Raw genomic sequence first — 18354 nt, 5'->3', positions numbered from 1 at the left:
CTGTCGAATTGATTTAATAGCTGTAATATCAGTGACTAGATATCAAGATATACCTTGAATTTGCAATTAGGTTTTTCGTAAGTGTTAAATGGGCCTCACTGTAACTTAGAGATGAGGAACAGCAATAAAAACTATTTTTTTTGGCTTTCATGCCTTGTGAATTATTTTGCTGTAATGACCATATCCTTTCTTCTTTCAAATCTTTATTAAAAACAATATTTTACAATCATTGTTACAGTTCATCACCTCAGACATGACTCCTTTAAAGCAATGATAATAATAAATGAAGGGTTGAAAATGAAAGGTAAGCCAAACAATGAAAAGAAAAAGCTAAAACGTGGCCATTGTTTTATACACAAGCAAATGCAAAACTCTTGTAGTCTAACACCGTCTGTGTGGTCACTCACCTTTATAAAATTTGTCTACAATTTCAAAGTCACGAAAAAATGAAGTTAATATAAAAAACGATTTTTAATATATTGAATTTAAAAACTGGATTGTTCATTGATTGGTCACACTCAGAAACTTCTGTAATACAATATAATTTCTTCACCTTGTTGTCATGGTTATGACATAAAGAATCAATTTAATAAACAGTCAACTATATGTTGACTGCTATAAATGATGAGCCCTTATCAATCTGAGAATTACTACAACAAAAACCCTTCATCTGTTAACCAATTTACTTATAACTGGTCACTTCAATTTTGTTTGTTACTAGAGCATTTGTAAAAAATAGATAGCTTTGAAATCCAAAGAGTTAAATTGCTTGAATAAAACTAATTTTTATCAATTTCAATTCTAAAAGCACATTTCTGAAAAATCTTCTATAGCAAAATATCAGAATTAAGTGTTCCTGCCAGTAAAATAAGATTGGTTAACACATAAATGGTTTCTGTTTTAACTTTTTGCTAATTATTCTCCCTTTGGAGCCTTTTTCCCTTTGTGCCTACAAAACTAACAATTATTGTTGATTATTGCATCTATATATGTTTATAAAGTTTATTAATATGTTAGCCAGTGCTTATCAACTACTTAAATTTTCCACACAATCTAATTTATGTCTCTTCTAGAAAAAGTTGCCTAAACTAAATTGTCATCTAGAAAATTGCCTAAAATAAACAAGTCATATACAAACTGCCTAAAAAACAAGATCAAATTTTGTGTGCAGACTTCTAAATTATTATAAGTAGTTGCTATTTTCCTACAACTTTATGTATGTTAGCATAGGCATACAGTACTCCCATTTATTAAAAGCTATCACTGTATTTTCTAGAATTGGTTACATGTATATCTATCTTACGTAAAAAAAAAAAAGAAGAGTAAGTTGTTATGAAATATATCTTTAAATATGTTAAGAATACAGTTGCACTTTGTTAAATTCATGAAAAATATATAGGTATCTACAAAGAGACCTACTAAAAAATTTTCTATTAGATACAAGAGAGAAAAAATCTGATCCAGCAATACCTTGACTTTCACACTAAATGCACGGATTATAAAAATTCCCTTATCCAAATGTTTTAAATATGATACCCTACACCAACTTATATTCCTGGACAATTTTTACGTGTTAATAATTAATGTGTCAAAGAGACAACAACCCGATCAAAGAGCAGAAAACAGCCCACAGACATGCAGCCACCAATGGGTCTTCAACACAGTGAGAAAATCTTGCACCTGGAGGTGGGCTTTAGCTGGCCCCTAAACAATAATGTAACCTAGTTTAAACCTTTTCTAGCTACTTTACAGCAATTTATTTGAGCAATAATTACATTTTTTATGTACTGTAAATTCAGAAATTATTGCGTGCATTTATTATTGCGATTTTGTCATTTTAGACTAAAATGCGATTTTAATTTTTGCGAAATTGAGAAAATTAATCCTGTTTAATTCATATAAAAAATTTCAAATTGAGAGTTTAAATTATTGCGATTATAACCCTGTCGCATTTTTCGCAATAATAAAAACATCGCAATAATTTCTGAATTTACAGTATTAAATTAAAGGGAGACCCTAGTTTGACATATTCATGATGATTTGAATTCACAGTATTTTTTTACTACCAAACAAATGAAATTAACTTTCATATTCAAATAATTTAAGCTGTAATTTGTACTGGATCAGATTGTGTGTGAATCATAACATGCCTATGTTAGATTTAACATAATGCATCTCACTGCAGACTTATTAAAATGAATATACAAACAAAATGCCTACATTTATATTTTGTTATCACTTGTTGTATGCTGGCAAAAAGAGTGAATACACAAAAACTCTACACTCATCTCAATGGTTGACAACCGAGACCTACATGTACAAATACACACGCACATTACACACAACTGAGGCCTACATGTACAAATACACACGCACATTATCTAAAATTCCGACACAAATTTATTCTCACATTATATGCTGAACTTTCATACAGATCAACTTTTGACACAAGCATTTTTACAGTATAAAACATACATGTGTTCAATTTCAACCCACCCTCGTCTTTCCTGATACATTTAAGCTTACCTCTATAACACGGAAACCTTTGTTGACACGGAGATAAACCTCCTCTTCTTGTATCAGATAACACATGGTTCCGACAGGAAGGTTTCTAGCCACTGACATCAACTCATTACGATTCCTGTAGGTCACGGCACCCTATTGTTATTAAAGATCAATTATAATCCTTGTCATAACGAATTATTCAAATTGGAAGACATTAACTTATTTACTTATTTAACATATGAAAATTGCTGGAAAATTTTGTGCAATCTGAAATAACATTGACGGTACCAATTTTACTACAACAGATGCTCATTTCAACAATTAATGTCGCTTTGCAATAAGAAAATTGTCAGGCAATAATGAAAACATATAAAATGTATTGCTCCTTATAGGGAGTTTAGTTTTCAATATGGAGGTTGAAAAAGTTGTATCATGTGACATTAAACAAACCTTAATATTTCAAGCAGACCACATATCAGTGATCCAAACCATGCCTGTACTTTGAAGTGTATGACTGATGTGTGTAAATTGTAATCCAATATGGAATAAACAGCTGCACCTTGAGCGCATGATAAGCCCATCGCTTTTTCAACAGATATAAAACCAGTCACCAAAGTTTCATGAAAACTATTCAAAGCATTTTTGAGTTTTGTCCGAAAACTAGAAATTCCCCCTTTTTTAATGAATAAAACCCCATAACTTGGAAACGTAAAATCTAAAATTCATGAAAATCGAAAGGGAGCTCACATCAATAGATATAAACAATTCACGGATATTTGATATCGTAAATTTGACATAGTCTGCTTATAAGTCTATAGAAAATAAAACTTCATTAAACACTTAAATTTGTGGTTTATAATTACCAATGAAATCCACGAAAAATTTGTACCCCACGAATTATAATGAATCCACAGTATTACCTGCGTCTCCTTTTATTCATACTGATATTTGGAAAATGTCAGAAAAAGAATCCCCCAAAAAACTTACGCCTCCTCCTCCTCCACTTGAACCAACACCTGAGGGTCCGGGTGGACCAGGAGGTCCTGGCGGGCCTCTGATGGCTTCTCCTGTTCCAGCTGGTCCAGCAGGTCCAGGTGGGCCTTGGAATCCAGGTAAACCCTATAAATTAAAAGTATGTTTATATTTTTAGTGTAGATCAGGGTATGTTGCTAATAGATTGTTGAGGTCAGGTTGTTGACCCTCTGGTAACTTTTCCAGGAGAACCCAGTCTTTCAGTTGTATAAATTTCAAACAAGGTCTTATTAATAATGCTTTGGGAGCACCTAAGATTACCTCCCAGTTTTTGATGTGGTTTCTGTTGCTCAATCTTTAGTTTTCTATGTAATGTTTTGTGGACTTGTTTGTCTATTCATGGTCATTTGTTTTTACCATGGTATTGTCAGTTTATCTTCAACTTACGAATTTTAATCTTCAGCCTTTTATATGCCCCCACTGTAGGCAATTGGGGCATTAAGTGTTACCCTTGACCATCCTTCCGTCCTTTCATCAGGAAATCCAATTTGGGCGGTGAGTCATTCACCGTTCTAGAGTTATGCCCCTTTTAAATTTGGAAAATTGCAAAACTTGAGCAGGGGCATTCGTGTTCTCAGACACATTCTTCTTTCATTTTGCACATCTTCACAAGGATTTCATTGCCATGATTTGACAGCTGGTAATTGTATCATGCTAATGCATGTGCTCAGCTAACAAGTTCATATCCGAGATTCTCAGCCATTTTTGATAATTTTACTAATAAGTAAATAAAGTTCAAACAATTTATTAGACGACAGTGTGCTAGTTATATACATGCAATCTTTTCCAAATGCATTGACAGTGAATTTTTCCTAACTCATTCACCATAATATTGGAGTCAATGGAACATAGCATTTCCCCCAACACAATGCTTTTGATTCAACACCTCAAACTGACAACTAAGATGATCATCATAGTCAATTCACCGTTTCAGAATCTAATGCATTCTAGGTAATATTTCAAAAGTGTACACCAAAACGCTGTGATTGGCTAACAACGTCCCAAAAAATTGAAATTCAACCAATAAAGTAACATTATTTTCATTTTGGGGTACGAACAATGAGATTACCCATGGTCCTTTAGGTTATGAAACAGCAAATGCTAAATCTGTCTTGAATTTGTATTAAACTTTCTTAACTCATTTTTGACGTCCACAATAAAGATGAAATGCAACCTTACAATACTAATCTTCATGTTCATTTAGTTCCCTTGAGGCTATGCATTTCACTATGCAAGAAAATGTGAATTGTGGTCAATTCTTTTTACCCAGTATTTATTTATCGTCTGATACTTACATTTCTGCCAGCTTCTCCTTGGTCTCCTCTTGGACCTGAAAAAACAGTTACCATAGTAACTTAACTACCTATAGACTACTGTCAATGTCACTATGTTTTACAAATCCTATTGTTATTATGTAAAGCTATCCCATAGTGTCTATCACAGAAAGATGTGTAAATAATATTAAATCTGCATAGTTTTTATCTGTTTTGTGCTTTTTCTTATAAAAAAAACTAATGGGCAAATATAAAACACAGTTCCACGATTAACAACAGAGTAAAATAACAGCTGTCAAAATAACAACAAACTTGTTCCTTGTAACATACATGAGTGTCATTGTTAAAAGCAATCCACAGCCATTACTCCAGAACATGAGACTTTAAGGATGTTCGCTTCTCTTGTTTTTGAATTTTTTCCAGATATTCAGAATCCTCTGGTTTTTATCCATGTAGTGCCATTAAAAATTTTGCCCACTAGCCCCTACTTTTCTTTCCATAATTTGATTACATATAGTTTAAAATGTCGTCTTTGAAAATCTTATAAAATCCTTGTTATTTTTTCATCGTTTTTAAAAGAAAAAAGGTGCCAATGTTAAATGTATGAAAAATCTAGAGAGAATTATTTCCCGCCAAATTTTCAACAGCTTATATCTCGAAAACAAGCCCACGGACCCTTCATTTTTTTCTGCTTTTTTAGTTCCTTTATTTATATACTATCAATTTAAAACAGTCTTTTAAAAAGCTTGTTATTTTAAAACAGAGTAGTGAACATCCTTATAACCTCAATTTTGTCATTATATTCAAGATTCAAAACATTTGAAATTGAATTGGTTGATCAATTCTCAAGGTAACGTCTGAAAATGATATAAAGCTAGATTTTTCAAATAATCAAGAACCATAACTCCTGAACAGCAAAACGAAATTCAACAATATTGTTCTTGATTTCTAATAGAGTCTATCTAGACCAGAAAAGACAAATCTAACCATTAATGCTAACTTTAAGAGCACAGCAATGACAATACATTTGTACAATTATATAAATAAATCAAAATCAATTAATTCTAAACTGTTATACATGTAGTCTTCAGAACGACCATAATATATAAAATAATACAAGTAATGATTTTATGTCAAATAAGTTATCTACCTTGAGCCCCAATACCAGGTGAGCCAGGTATACCAGGTAATCCTCTTTCTCCAGTATCTCCCTGAAATATAATACTTATAGATTATCGTTACGGCGAAAGTGAGAAAAGCAATCGAGTTGAGATGACCAATGATAATCTGTTTATCGCTATTTTACCTATGACGACGTTACTAATTTCATTGACAACGGCACATGTGCCCTTAGTTTCTAGCGATAATTTTTCATATCACTCTACTGTGCTGAGAAAGGAAATTATCAGTCAGTAAGATCAAAAGAAAGTTTCGTAAAATAGCGATAATATTATTTCATAGTGTTTATTTGATTGTGTGTTTTTTTTTTTTAACTTTTCCATGATTTCTTCAATTTGCATAATACAAAAGGCAGAAATGGACCTAAAAAAAAGGGAAAAAATTCTGAACCAACATTTTCATGAATTTTTAAACTTGCAGTAAGTAAACTTGAGGATAAAACAGGACATGTAAATACAACTAGAGGCTCTCAAGAGCCTGTGTCGCTCACCTGATTCTACTTTGGTTTTGGAAATCATGTAAAAATAGATTAAAATCATAACAGATACCCTAATAATGAGTGAGGCCAAATTTGGTTTAATATTGGTCCTGTAATTTAATAAAAAATCCTGGTGGCCATCTTGAACAGTAAATCGGCAACAAAGTAGCAACACTTAATCAGCACCTCATAAGAAACATTTATGCCATGTTTTGGTTTCATTCCATTCAGTGCACCTCTAGAAGAAGCATTTGTATGTATTTCCCATAGGGTCTTATGTTAAAGGAAGTTCCCCCATTGGCGGCCATCATGGATGAAGGATCAGCTTCAAAGTAACAAAACTTAGTAAGCACCTCGTAAGGAACATTCATGCTATGTTTGGTTTCAATCCATTCAGTATGTGGTTCTCTAAAAGGAGACATTTGTATGTATTGTCCATAGGGTCCTTTGTTAAACATTGTCCCCATCTGGCAGCCATCATGGATGAAGGATCAGCTTCAAAGTAACTACACTTGGTCAGCACCTCAAAAGGAACATGCATGCCATGTTTGGTTTCATTCCATTCAATGGTTCTCTAAAAGAAAACATTTGTACGTATTTCTCTTAGGGTCCTATGTTAAACTAAGTCCTCCGCTGGCGGCCATCTTAGATTATGGATCGGCTTCATAGTAACAACACTCGGTCAGCACCTCATAAGGAACATTCATGCCATGTTTGGTTTCATTGCATTCAGTGGTTCTCTAAAAGAAGACATTTGTATGTATTTCCCATAGGGTCCTATGTTAAACTTAGTCCCCCGCTGGCGGCCATCTTGGATTATGGATCGGCTTCAAAGTAACAACACTCGGTCAGCACCTCATATAGAACATTCATGCCATGTTTAGTTTCATTCCATTTAGTGGTTCTCTAAATGAAGACATTTGTATGTATTTCTCATAGGGTTCCATGTTAAACTAAGTCCCCTGCAGGCGGCCATCTTGGATTTATTATGGATCGGCTTCAAAGTAACAACACTCGGTCAACACCTCAAAAGAAACATTCATGAAATGTTTGGTTTCATTCCATTCAGTGGTTCTCTAAAAGAAGACATTTGTATGTATTTCCAATAGAGTCCTATGTTAAACTAAGTCCCCTGGTGGCGGCCATCTTGGATTATGGATCAGCTTCATAGTAACATCACTTGGTCAGCACCTCATAAGGAACATTCATGCCATGTTTGGTTTCATTCCATTCAGTGGTTCTCTAAAAGAAGACATTTGTATGTATTTCCCTTAGGGTCCAATGTTAAACTAAGTCCCCTGCTGGCGGCCATCTTGGATTATAGATCAGCTTCATAGTAACAATACTTGGTCAGCACCTCATAAGGAACATTCATGCCATGTTTGGTTTCATTCCATTCAGTGGTTCTCTAAAAGAAGACATTTGTATGTATTTCCCATAGGGTCCCATGTTAAAATAAGTCCCCCGCTGGCGGCCATCTTGGATTATGGATCGGCTTCAAAGTAACAACACTCGGTCAGCACCTCATAAGGAACATTAATACCATGTTTGGTTTCATTCCATTCAGTGTTTCTCTAAAAGAAGACATTAGTATGTATTTCCCATTGGGTCCTATGTTAAACTAAGTCCCCCGCTGGCAGCCATCTTGGATTATGGATCGGCTTCAAAGTAACAACACTCGGTCAGCACCTCATAAGGAACATTCATGCCATGTTTGGTTTCATTCCATTCAGTGGTTCTCTAAAAGAAGACATTTGTATGTATTTCTCATAGGGTTCCATGTTAAACTAAGTCCCCTGCAGGCGGCCATCTTGGATTTATTATGGATCGGCTTCAAAGTAACAACACTCAGTCAACACCTCAAAAGAAACATTCATGAAATGTTTGGTTTCATTCCATTCAGTGGTTCTCTAAAAGAAGACATTTGTATGTATTTCCAATAGGGTCCTATGTTAAACTAAGTCCCCTGCTGGCGGCCATCTTGGATTATGGATCAGCTTCATAGTAACAACACTCGGTCAGCACCTCATAAGGAACATTCATGCCATGTTTGGTTTCATTGCATTCAGTGGTTCTCTAAAAGAAGACATTTGTATGTATTTCCCATAGGGTCCTATGTTAAACTTAGTCCCCTGCAGGCGGCCATCTTGGATTATGGATCGGCTTCAAAGTAACAACACTCGGTCAGCACCTCATATAGAACATTCATGCCATGTTTGGTTTCATTCCATTCAGTGGTTCTCTAAAAGAAGACATTTGTATGTATTTCCCAAACGGGCCCATGTTAAACTAAGTCCCCTGCTGGCGGCCATCTTGGATTATGGATCAGCTTCATAGTAACAACACTTGGTCAGCACCTCATAAGGAACATTCATGCCATGTTTGGTTTCATTCCATTCAGTGGTTCTCTAAAAGAAGACATTTGTATGTATTTCCCATAGGGTCCCATGTTAAACTAAGTCCCCCGCTGGCGGCCATCTTAGATTATGGATCGGCTTCATAGTAACAACACTCGGTCAGCACCTCATAAGGAACATTCATGCCATGTTTGGTTTCATTGCATTCAGTGGTTCTCTAAAAGAAGACATTTGTATGTATTTCCCATAGGGTCCTATGTTAAACTAAGTCCCCCGCTGGCGGCCATCTTGGATGATGGATCCGCTACAAAGTAACAACACTTGGTCAGCACCTCATAAGGAACATTCATGCCATGTTTGGTTTAATTCCATTCAGTGATTCTCTAGAAGAAGTTCAAAATGTAAAAAGTTTACACCGACGCCGGACTAAGGACGCCAAGTGATGAGAAAAGCTCACTTGGCCCTTCGGGCCAGGTGAGCTAAAAAAGGAACTCAAAATCCATAGCAAAAAGCTGACTAGAACAACTAAATTATCGGACTTAATTGGTACCAATAAGGGAAAATTTGTACATCTTTGTATGTAAACATCTGGAGTTGTCCCTTCTCTTTAATGCACAATTTGAACAACTTTTTTAGAATTTACCTTAGCTCCTTTCAGAATTTCTCCACTTCCAGCAAATCCGAGTCCTGGTGGTCCAGCTGGACCAGTTGTACCACTATCTCCCTTGTATCCACGGAGACCATTAAATCCTGGACGTCCACGGTCTCCTTTTCTTCCTCTTAGTCCTCTATATCCCTGTAACATTCAACAATTTTCTTTCGTTTAATCAGTTTCATATTTTTCTATCGTCTAATCAGTTTCATATTTATCTTTTGTTAAAGTGGTACATAACACTACAGGGAGATAACTCTGTAAAAATCAGCTGAACGTTTTAATCACGTTCTATTGTTAAGAAAATACAAAGCTTCCCAATGATCAAAATTAGTGTTTATTAAACTACTATATATCCAATGAAATTTTTCCGATAAAGTGTGTGGTTCAAGTTTTTGAAATTTTTATAATTTTGTCAAAGGGTCAAAGTAAATATTTTGTCAAAATTTTATGAAAATTAAATGAGCCAAACTTATTTTAGTCAAAGTGTTTGGTACCACCTTAAAACATTTTCACAATCATTAGAATGTTCAAGTTTACATTATTATCACTTTTGTAGATTACTTTATATTCATATTCAAGATTGTCTGATAAGTCTTTTTGCATTGGTGAGTGACATGGCAATTTAACAATTTATACATGTATGGAACTGCTTCATGATGTCACAAGTATGAATTCCTACACAAGCAAAATAGTTCTGTAAGTCTTGATCAAAATTTAGATCTGGTCATAATTTTTAGTGCATCTTATTGGAGTGATAGGATTATAAACATCATTTTTTAATGGAATTTATTGATGCGTAAAATTTATGTGTTTTTTAATAATACTGTAAATTAAGAAATTATTGTGAGGTTTTTATTAATGCGAATAATGCGACACCGTTGAGTATCGCAATAATAAGAACTTGCATTCTGATATCTAATCCATATATCTGTATGTAACTTTTCCTAAAATAGCAATATTCAATCTCACTTTTTTGTTCATTCTTCCAAAATCAAAATAAATGCGTGCACTTATTTATGAATTTACAGTCGTTACTGTGCTAATGTGTTTTCATTCATTATGTTTCATGGACTGCCATTTAGGAGATAACTGTATTGTATTTAAAGCTCTGACAGCATCAATTGGTGATTTGATGGTCGGAAATTAAGTTTACTGGCGACGCATTAGTGAAGCCAGTAAACGGGTATTTACGACCATCAAATCACCAATTGATGCTGTCGGAGCTTAAAATACAATATTGTTAGTTATCTCCATTCTAATGAAACTGACAGAAAACAACGTCAAATCATACATTTAAAATCTGTCATACATCTTAAGCGCTTGTGCCTACATTTTCATAGCATCAATTGTGTGATTTGATGCCATGAAAATTGGTGCAGTTATCCAATCAAAATGAACTTTACAAACGATGTTTTATTAGAATTTTTAACAGTTCCATCATGCATTAAATATTATTAGTCACTGTAATCTTAACATACAGGCAGTCCAGTCATTCCAATGTCTCCTTTAGGACCTCTAAATCCTCTTGGTCCAACTGGTCCTTGAGGGCCTTCTGGTCCCATTGGTCCAGGTTCTCCGTTATCACCCTTTTCTCCCTATGTGAAGTATAATAACAAAGATAATTTGTGATTACAAAGTGTGTCACATTGTGCTAATGATTAAATAAAACACAAACATGATCAAACATATAACAGGACCATTTATTCAATTAATAGTAAACTATTAATGCTTATAGCTGAAAAATATGATGGTTGACAATTTCAACAACTTCAAGCAATGTTGAGTTTAGATGAATTTGGCTACTATTTTTTGGTCTCTTTTATATATATTGTTCTTCCAATGTTTCAGTACTTCTAAATTCTTGGGTTTCAAATTTTGGCTTTGAGCATTCCCCACGAAGGTAAATCCAGAAAAGCGCTTCAGACACATGCATGTCCTTTGCAGAGTTATCTGAATTTTCAAGGTTGTAGAATTTGGCCTTTTTAACTTTTTTTGATTCATGTGTCACTAAAGAATTTTTAGTAGACGAAATGGGCGTCTAGATTACAAAATTTTGAGCCTGGTATCTATGATGAGTTTTTATACATCAATTTAAAGTATGTCTACAATTAAGGAGAATAAAACATTTTCCCATAAATTTTTAAGCGGCACAAGACAATATTTAACAGCACTGTCCAAAAGAGGTTGTTTTGTGAAGTCAATTTATCAAAAAGGATGTTTCTGAAAGGAAAAGGGTCCCAATTGTAGCAAACAATGAATAAAGAAGTCTTTTTTAATAAGTGAAAAACCCAGAAATTTTCTGAATGGAGTCTACTGCTTCATGGTTTTATGATTTAACAAGCATTCTGAGAGTATTGCATGGCAATACATAGTCCCCTACCTGATAAACATTCATTGAACAGGAACAAAATGCTAACTTGATCTATAACTTGTCATGGTGTAAACTATATATTAAATATCAAGTCAATATCTTCAAGCATGACGAAAAAAGTGTGGAAACTGATTATTTAAGTGAATTTTCTAAGTCCAAGGACCATAACTCTGCACAAAATCATCAGACCAGAACAAAATTCGAACTTGATCTGTAACTTGTCATGATAAAACTATATACCAATTATCAAATCAATACCTTCAAACATGACGAAAAAAAATTTGGAAAACTGATTATTTGAGTGAATTCTCTAAGTCCAAGGACCATAACTCTGCACAAAATCATCAGACCAGAACAAAATTTGAACTTGATCTGTAACTTGTCATGATAAAACAACACACCAAATATCAAATCAATATCTGCAAGCACGAAGAAAAAATGTGTGGAAAACTGATTTGCCGGACTGACGGATGGACAGACAGACAGACAGACAGACAGACAGACGGAGTGCAAACCTAAAGTCCCCTTCGACTTCGTCGGTAGGGGACTAAAAATATCCAACTTTTTAATTTATATGTAAAGAAATTTCAGATTGAACTGAAAGCAATATCTTATAAACTGGTAACCTTACCTTTTCACCCAAACCACCTGTTACACCAGGAGGCAGGACACCAATTGGACCAGGTAATCCACGTTCTCCTTTTTCTCCAGAGACACCTGGTGGTCCAGATGGTCCTTCAGGACCAGCTTCACCATCTTTGCCATCTTTACCATCAGCTCCCTAAAATAAATTCAAGGGATATGTTATTCTTTTACAAGTCATGGCATAAATCGTTATCAGGAAAGGAATTTGTAAAAGTAAAAATTCACTTGTTTTCCAATCCTAATAAAACTGTCATATTTGTAATGCTTATGTTATTATTTTCATATGAAAATATTGTTAACACTATAAATCGTTGTTTTAAAAGGTATTTTCATTCAAAACTAGGTGTACTTGTTCAGTGCAAAGGGGAACAACAAAGATAACATACCATTTATTACTTTAAGATACAATTGATCTCTAGCTTTTTACCTGAGTGTGATTGAAAGTTTGTTAGCTTAAAATAACAATATTAACATAAACAAATGCATGAAATCATCAAATCACAGGCAGATTATTACAGGGATTAAGTATTAAAAAATACAAACTGCTGATCTCGGACTCTATCTAAATGCATTAACCAGATTTTGAATATGAATCTGGATGCTGACATTTAACTATTGCAATTATTTTATTATCTTACTCTCAGTCCAACCAGACCCTCTTCTCCTCGTAGTCCTTGAAGCCCTGGGAGTCCAGCAGGTCCAGGTTCCCCTGGTATTCCTGGGACACCATCTATTCCTCGTGGTCCGGCAGGTCCAGTAGCACCAGCATCTCCTCTGTCTCCCTGGAAAGAACAGAAAAGAAAACATACCATATAATTAGGTTCAAACAGGGATACGGGAAAATTCAAAAACACTTTGAATAGCCTAACAATAACCATTTTGAATTCACCAATAAATAAGAGAAAAAGAGGTTATCATTAACATAAAAAGTACCAATTTTATTGCACTAGATGCCCCACACAATAAATTTTAATGCGAAATTGCATTACTGTTTGTAATTTTGTTTAGAACTCCATGACTCCTTTATTATACCTATCAACCCCTATAATTAATAATGGAATAACCCACAGATATTCCATTTATGATTTACCTTTTGGCCTGGTCCTGTAACACCATTACCATCAACTTCTCCTGAACCACCATCTGTTTCAATAATTGTTCGTCCGGGTGGACCTGGGGGTCCTGCTGGTCCCTGAACACCAGGAGAACCAGTGGCTCCTGTGGGTCCTTCAATGCTTTTGCCTGGTGCACCTGTGTCTCCCTGAAATCAAAAGATAAAGTTCTAAATGTGAAATGAATAAATAAGCATGAAGAGCCAGATACCATAGAGTGGACCATTTTTACAAGGAGATAATGTTTTTCGCTTATTTGGCAAAAAAGATTAAATCACAAAAAGTTCACCTTGCGTACATATCATTTTAGAAGGTTTTTGTAAAACACATCAAGTAATGAGAATAGCTCACCTGTCAGGTGGGTTAAATGAATTTGAAAAAATGAGGAAAATCAGCTCTGAAATTCCTTAATATGACGAGAGGCTCTAAAGAGCATGTGTCGCTCACCTGCATCTTCAACAATGGCCACTTTTTAGTAACAGGGGAATAACTCCTTAAGAGTTTACTGATAATTTCAGTCATGTTTGACATATTTGTAAATCTTATCCTGCTGATAATTATTCCTTTTTAAAGTTTCTATTTATCTATTATAGTTTTCAAGATAATAGGCAAAAAATGCAAAAAAATGTTAAAAAAATTATCATTAAAGGGCAATAGCTCCAATAACGAGTCAACTAAAGATTTTGACCATTAATGGCTTATTTTTGGATCTTGTCTTGCTGATCATAAGTTTTTTTAAAGTTTCTATCTATCTATTACAGTTTTCAAGATAATAGGCAAAAATGGGAAAAATCGTTATTAAAGGGCAATAACTTCAATAAGAAGTCGATTAACAATTTCTTTCGTGTTGACTTATTTGTAGATCTTGTCTTGCTGGTCATTTTTGCTATTTAAAGATTCTGTCTGTCTATTATAATTTTCAAGATAATAGGCAAAATTTTTCTAAAATGGTAAAATTCATCATTTAAGAAAATAACTCCTATAAGAAGTCCTCTGACAGTTTTGACGTGAAAGAATAGTAGGTAGACCTCAACATTTTGAATATTTCTTATCCTGCCAGACTTTCCATATTTATAGCGGTTTTCAAAATAATAGGCAAAACTTGCATTTTTACGTTCTACTTTTAGCAATGTCGGCCATCTTGGTTTGCAGGCAGGGTCATCAGACACATTTTTTAAAACTAAATACCCCAATGATTATTGTGGCCAAGTTTGGTTAAATTTGGCCCAGTAGTTTCAGAAGAGAAGATTTTTGTAAACGTTAACAGAAGACGATGAAGGACGACTGACGCCAAGTAATGAAAAAGCTCACTTAAAGTTCCTTACCTTTTGTCCTGTCTGTCCATTCAGACCAGGGTCACCCTGTCTCCCTGGCAACCCTGGCTTTCCAGGGGTTCCCTGTTCTCCAGGAGTGCCATGTGTTCCATCTTTACCTGAATCTCCCTGAAAGTAATTATTTTACAGTTTGAAGTTAAAGGAGAAAATGTTACTAAAATCAATTAATCTAGACATTATCAAGTCAAAGATATCAATAAATGAAAACAACATGTTATTAATTTCATGCATCCGAAGCGTTTTTCTGGATTTACCTTCATTAGGAACGCTGAAAGCCAAATATTTGAAAGCAGAGGATGTATAAGAACCAAAACAGTTGAAGAGCTATTTAACCAAAAAGTACTTAAAAAATAGCCAATTCCATCTAAGGTCAACTTTGCCTGAGGGAGTTGAAACCTTAGTTTTTTTTATAATTTTAAAATTTATAAACGGACCATTTTACAAAGGTTGGTAATTAATCATGTCAGTACCGAAGTACTGACTACTGAGCTGACGATACCCTCGGAGACTGTTATCAAGTTACTAGATAAATTCTTTGTTTGATGTTGCTTACCCATGCCTTGTAGGGTTGGGTAAGTAGGTAGGGATTTCTTCTTTTTTTTTGCCAACAACATACGTGTAAGTTACATGTTTTAGACAAGAAAACCAAGTCAGAGCAGGAAAAAATCTTTTTTTAATTTTTTTTTAAATTGAAACGATTTGTGACATAACATTTTTCGGGTAGGCTGCTTTTTAGGTGGATAGGTAGGCAACATCAAACAATTTAAATTTGATTTTTGGCCTCAATCTTTATTTTTCTATGTAGTGTTTTGTCGACTTGTTTATCTTTGTTGTTTTATGTTCTTTGCCATGGCGTTGTCTGTTTTGTCTTCAACATATGAGTTTTGAATGTCCACATTGTATCTTCTGCCTATATTTTTCTACTGTAATATTTTTTTAACCTTTCCTAATTTAATAAATTTCTATATAAAATTTTTCCTCAAACCCCAAAAAAATAAATGAGACAACAACCTGACCAAAGAGCAGAAAACAGCCCAAGGCCACCAATGGGTCATCAACAGAGGGAGAAAATCCCATACCCAGAGGCGGGATTCAGCTGGCCCCAAAACAAAAATGTGTACTAGTTCAATAAAAATGGACGTCATACTGAACTCCTAAACATATCTACATTATAAGAGAAGATTTATATTCCTGTTATTTTTCTACGCACGAAAAGTAGTTGGGTTTACAATATTAATTTCATTTGTACCTTTGGTCCTGCAGGTCCTCTGATTCCAGGTTCTCCAGATGGACCCTGTCTACCAATCTCACCAGGTATTCCAGGTAGACCTGCTGGGCCCTGAATTCCCTGTTTTCCCGATGGTCCCGATGGACCCTGTATACCTGGCAGGCCTGGTTCACAACCACAATCTCCAGAGCCTTCCTGCAATGCAAATCAAATTCAACTTTTAATATCATTTGAATATTACCATGTTGTCACTAAAAGAAAATTCTAGCTCACCTTTAATGACAGTTGTCAAAAAATGGACTTTCCTTCTAAATTAAAAAAAAAAAAGAAATACCGTTAGTGAAAATGATATTAAGGAAAATATTGTAACAATTTCATGGAAGTCTTTTAAAGAAGACCAAAACTATATGGCATTATTTTTAAGTTTAGGTTTTCAGGGCTTTATAAAAAAAATGGGGATACAGTACTGTTCATCAAGTATACTTTTTCACAGGATTTTAGGGTAAAAATATTGATAAAAAATTTTCTATATATAGAGAACTTTTAAAATTTAGAAAATCATGTGTACACAAACATACATACAAGCTAAAAAAACAGGTTTAATCCACCATTTTCTACGTATGGAAATGCCTGTACCAAGTCAGGAATATGACAATTGTTTTCCATTCATTTGACGTGTTTGAGCTTTTGATTTTGCCATCTGATTAAGGACTTTTCATTTTGAATTTTCCTTGGAGTTAAGTATTTTTGTTATTTTGCTTTCTATACAACTTTTCCTAAACCAGTTAAAACAAATGGATCCACAGTACTTTTAAATCAGAAAAAATAATCATTTTTTCTGTCAGTGGGAAACACAAATTCTAAAAAAAAATTATCCAAGGTGGGTTGGCATAAAAATACCATAATCATTATAAATATATGGGTACTTACAATATCAACAAGACCGGTATCTCCTCTTCTTGGTCCATCATAACCTTTTCCAGGTGGACCTGGGAGTCCAGGTAGACCTTGAGGTCCTACAGAGCCATCAGATCCAGACAAACCCTGTGGTCCCTGTGGACCAATAGGTCCCGAGACTCCAGGTTCTCCATTTATACCAGCTTGTCCTCTAGGTCCCGGCTCACCTGAATCTCCCTGTAAGAAATAAAATGTACACATATTAGTTTTGACTCCTATCGAAAAGACTGTTAATTGACACATTGTATACACACATACACATTGTATACACACTTACACATTGTATACACAAATACACATTGGTTAAGGATGTTCGCTACTCTTGTTTTTGAATTTTTGCCAGATATTCAGAATCCTCGAGTATTATCCATGTAGTGCCATTCAAAATTTTCCCCGCTAACCCCTACTCTTCTTTTCATAATATTATTACATATTGTTTAAAAAGCCATATTTGAAAATCTTATTAAATCCTTGTTATTTTTTCATAGTTTTTGAAAGAAAAAAGGTGCCAATGTTAAATGTATGAAAAATCTAGAGAGAATCATTTCCGGCCAAATTTTCAATGCCTTATATCTCGAAAACAAGCACACATTACCTTCATTTTTTACTGTTTTTTTAGTTCCTTTATATATATACTATCAATCCATAACAGACTTTTAAAAAGCTTGTTATTTTGAAACAGAGTAGCGAACATCCTTAACCCATAAATATGATCATCAACCTACATTTAGATGTCTTTTGATTTGTTTTAGTTACTTGGGTTGCCGTCTCATTGATATATACCACATAGCATCTTAAAATAATAAGGTGCATTTGGCTTTGATCTTAATTGACTAAAATTGTTTTCTCTGATCACTCCTGCACTTCCTTCAACAATAAAAACTGGCCGCTACAATATAGCCAGGAGTGCTGAAAGTGAAGTTAAACACCACAATTAATCGACCAATCTAATAATCATACTTAAAAAGAGTTTACCCCATACTTTAATTGGTTTATAGTCCATTCATAGTAAAATTTTGCAAAAGCTAACTAAATCAAAGTGCTTGTAAACACTGACGGGGTAGATTGATTTTACATTGCATTGATTTAAATTAATATTTGGAATTGAGTTATCGCCCTACATTCATAGAATTAGATTCATACACCTTGCACTACTTTCATCAACTGGCCCTAAAACACAGTTATTTTGTAGTGCATTTTTTAGAACAATGAATGTAAATTAAAAAT

The 18354-nt window shown here is 34.2% G+C and overlaps 1 protein-coding gene across 7 annotated transcripts in view; it reads right to left on the bottom strand.

Annotated features, from left to right (window-relative positions):
- Positions 1–18354, bottom strand: part of LOC127718223 (collagen alpha-2(I) chain-like) — a 149912-nt gene that overhangs the window by 18054 nt on the left and 113504 nt on the right. For 4 of the 7 annotated variants that reach the window (XM_052224203.1, XM_052224204.1, XM_052224198.1 and 1 more), the window contains 13 exons: positions 17101–17304; positions 16192–16365; positions 14934–15050; positions 13587–13757; positions 13135–13278; positions 12483–12632; positions 10959–11075; positions 9469–9621; positions 5962–6022; positions 4833–4867; positions 3493–3624; positions 2527–2658; positions 408–422 (listed from right to left, as the gene is read on the bottom strand). In XM_052224203.1, the coding sequence (XP_052080163.1) occupies positions 408–422; positions 2527–2658; positions 3493–3624; positions 4833–4867; positions 5962–6022; positions 9469–9621; positions 10959–11075; positions 12483–12632; positions 13135–13278; positions 13587–13757; positions 14934–15050; positions 16192–16365; positions 17101–17304 (1605 nt within the window). The remainder of the gene's footprint in view (positions 1–407; positions 423–2526; positions 2659–3492; positions 3625–4832; positions 4868–5961; positions 6023–9468; positions 9622–10958; positions 11076–12482; positions 12633–13134; positions 13279–13586; positions 13758–14933; positions 15051–16191; positions 16366–17100; positions 17305–18354) is intronic. The other 3 variants (XM_052224199.1, XM_052224201.1, XM_052224202.1) reach the window with 2 other exon arrangements.

The sequence above is a fragment of the Mytilus californianus genome, unplaced genomic scaffold (assembly GCF_021869535.1).
Source record: "Mytilus californianus isolate M0D057914Y unplaced genomic scaffold, xbMytCali1.0.p SCAF_10, whole genome shotgun sequence".
Lineage (NCBI taxonomy): Eukaryota > Metazoa > Mollusca > Bivalvia > Mytilida > Mytilidae > Mytilus > Mytilus californianus.
This window is presented reverse-complemented; position numbering and strand designations above follow the sequence as displayed.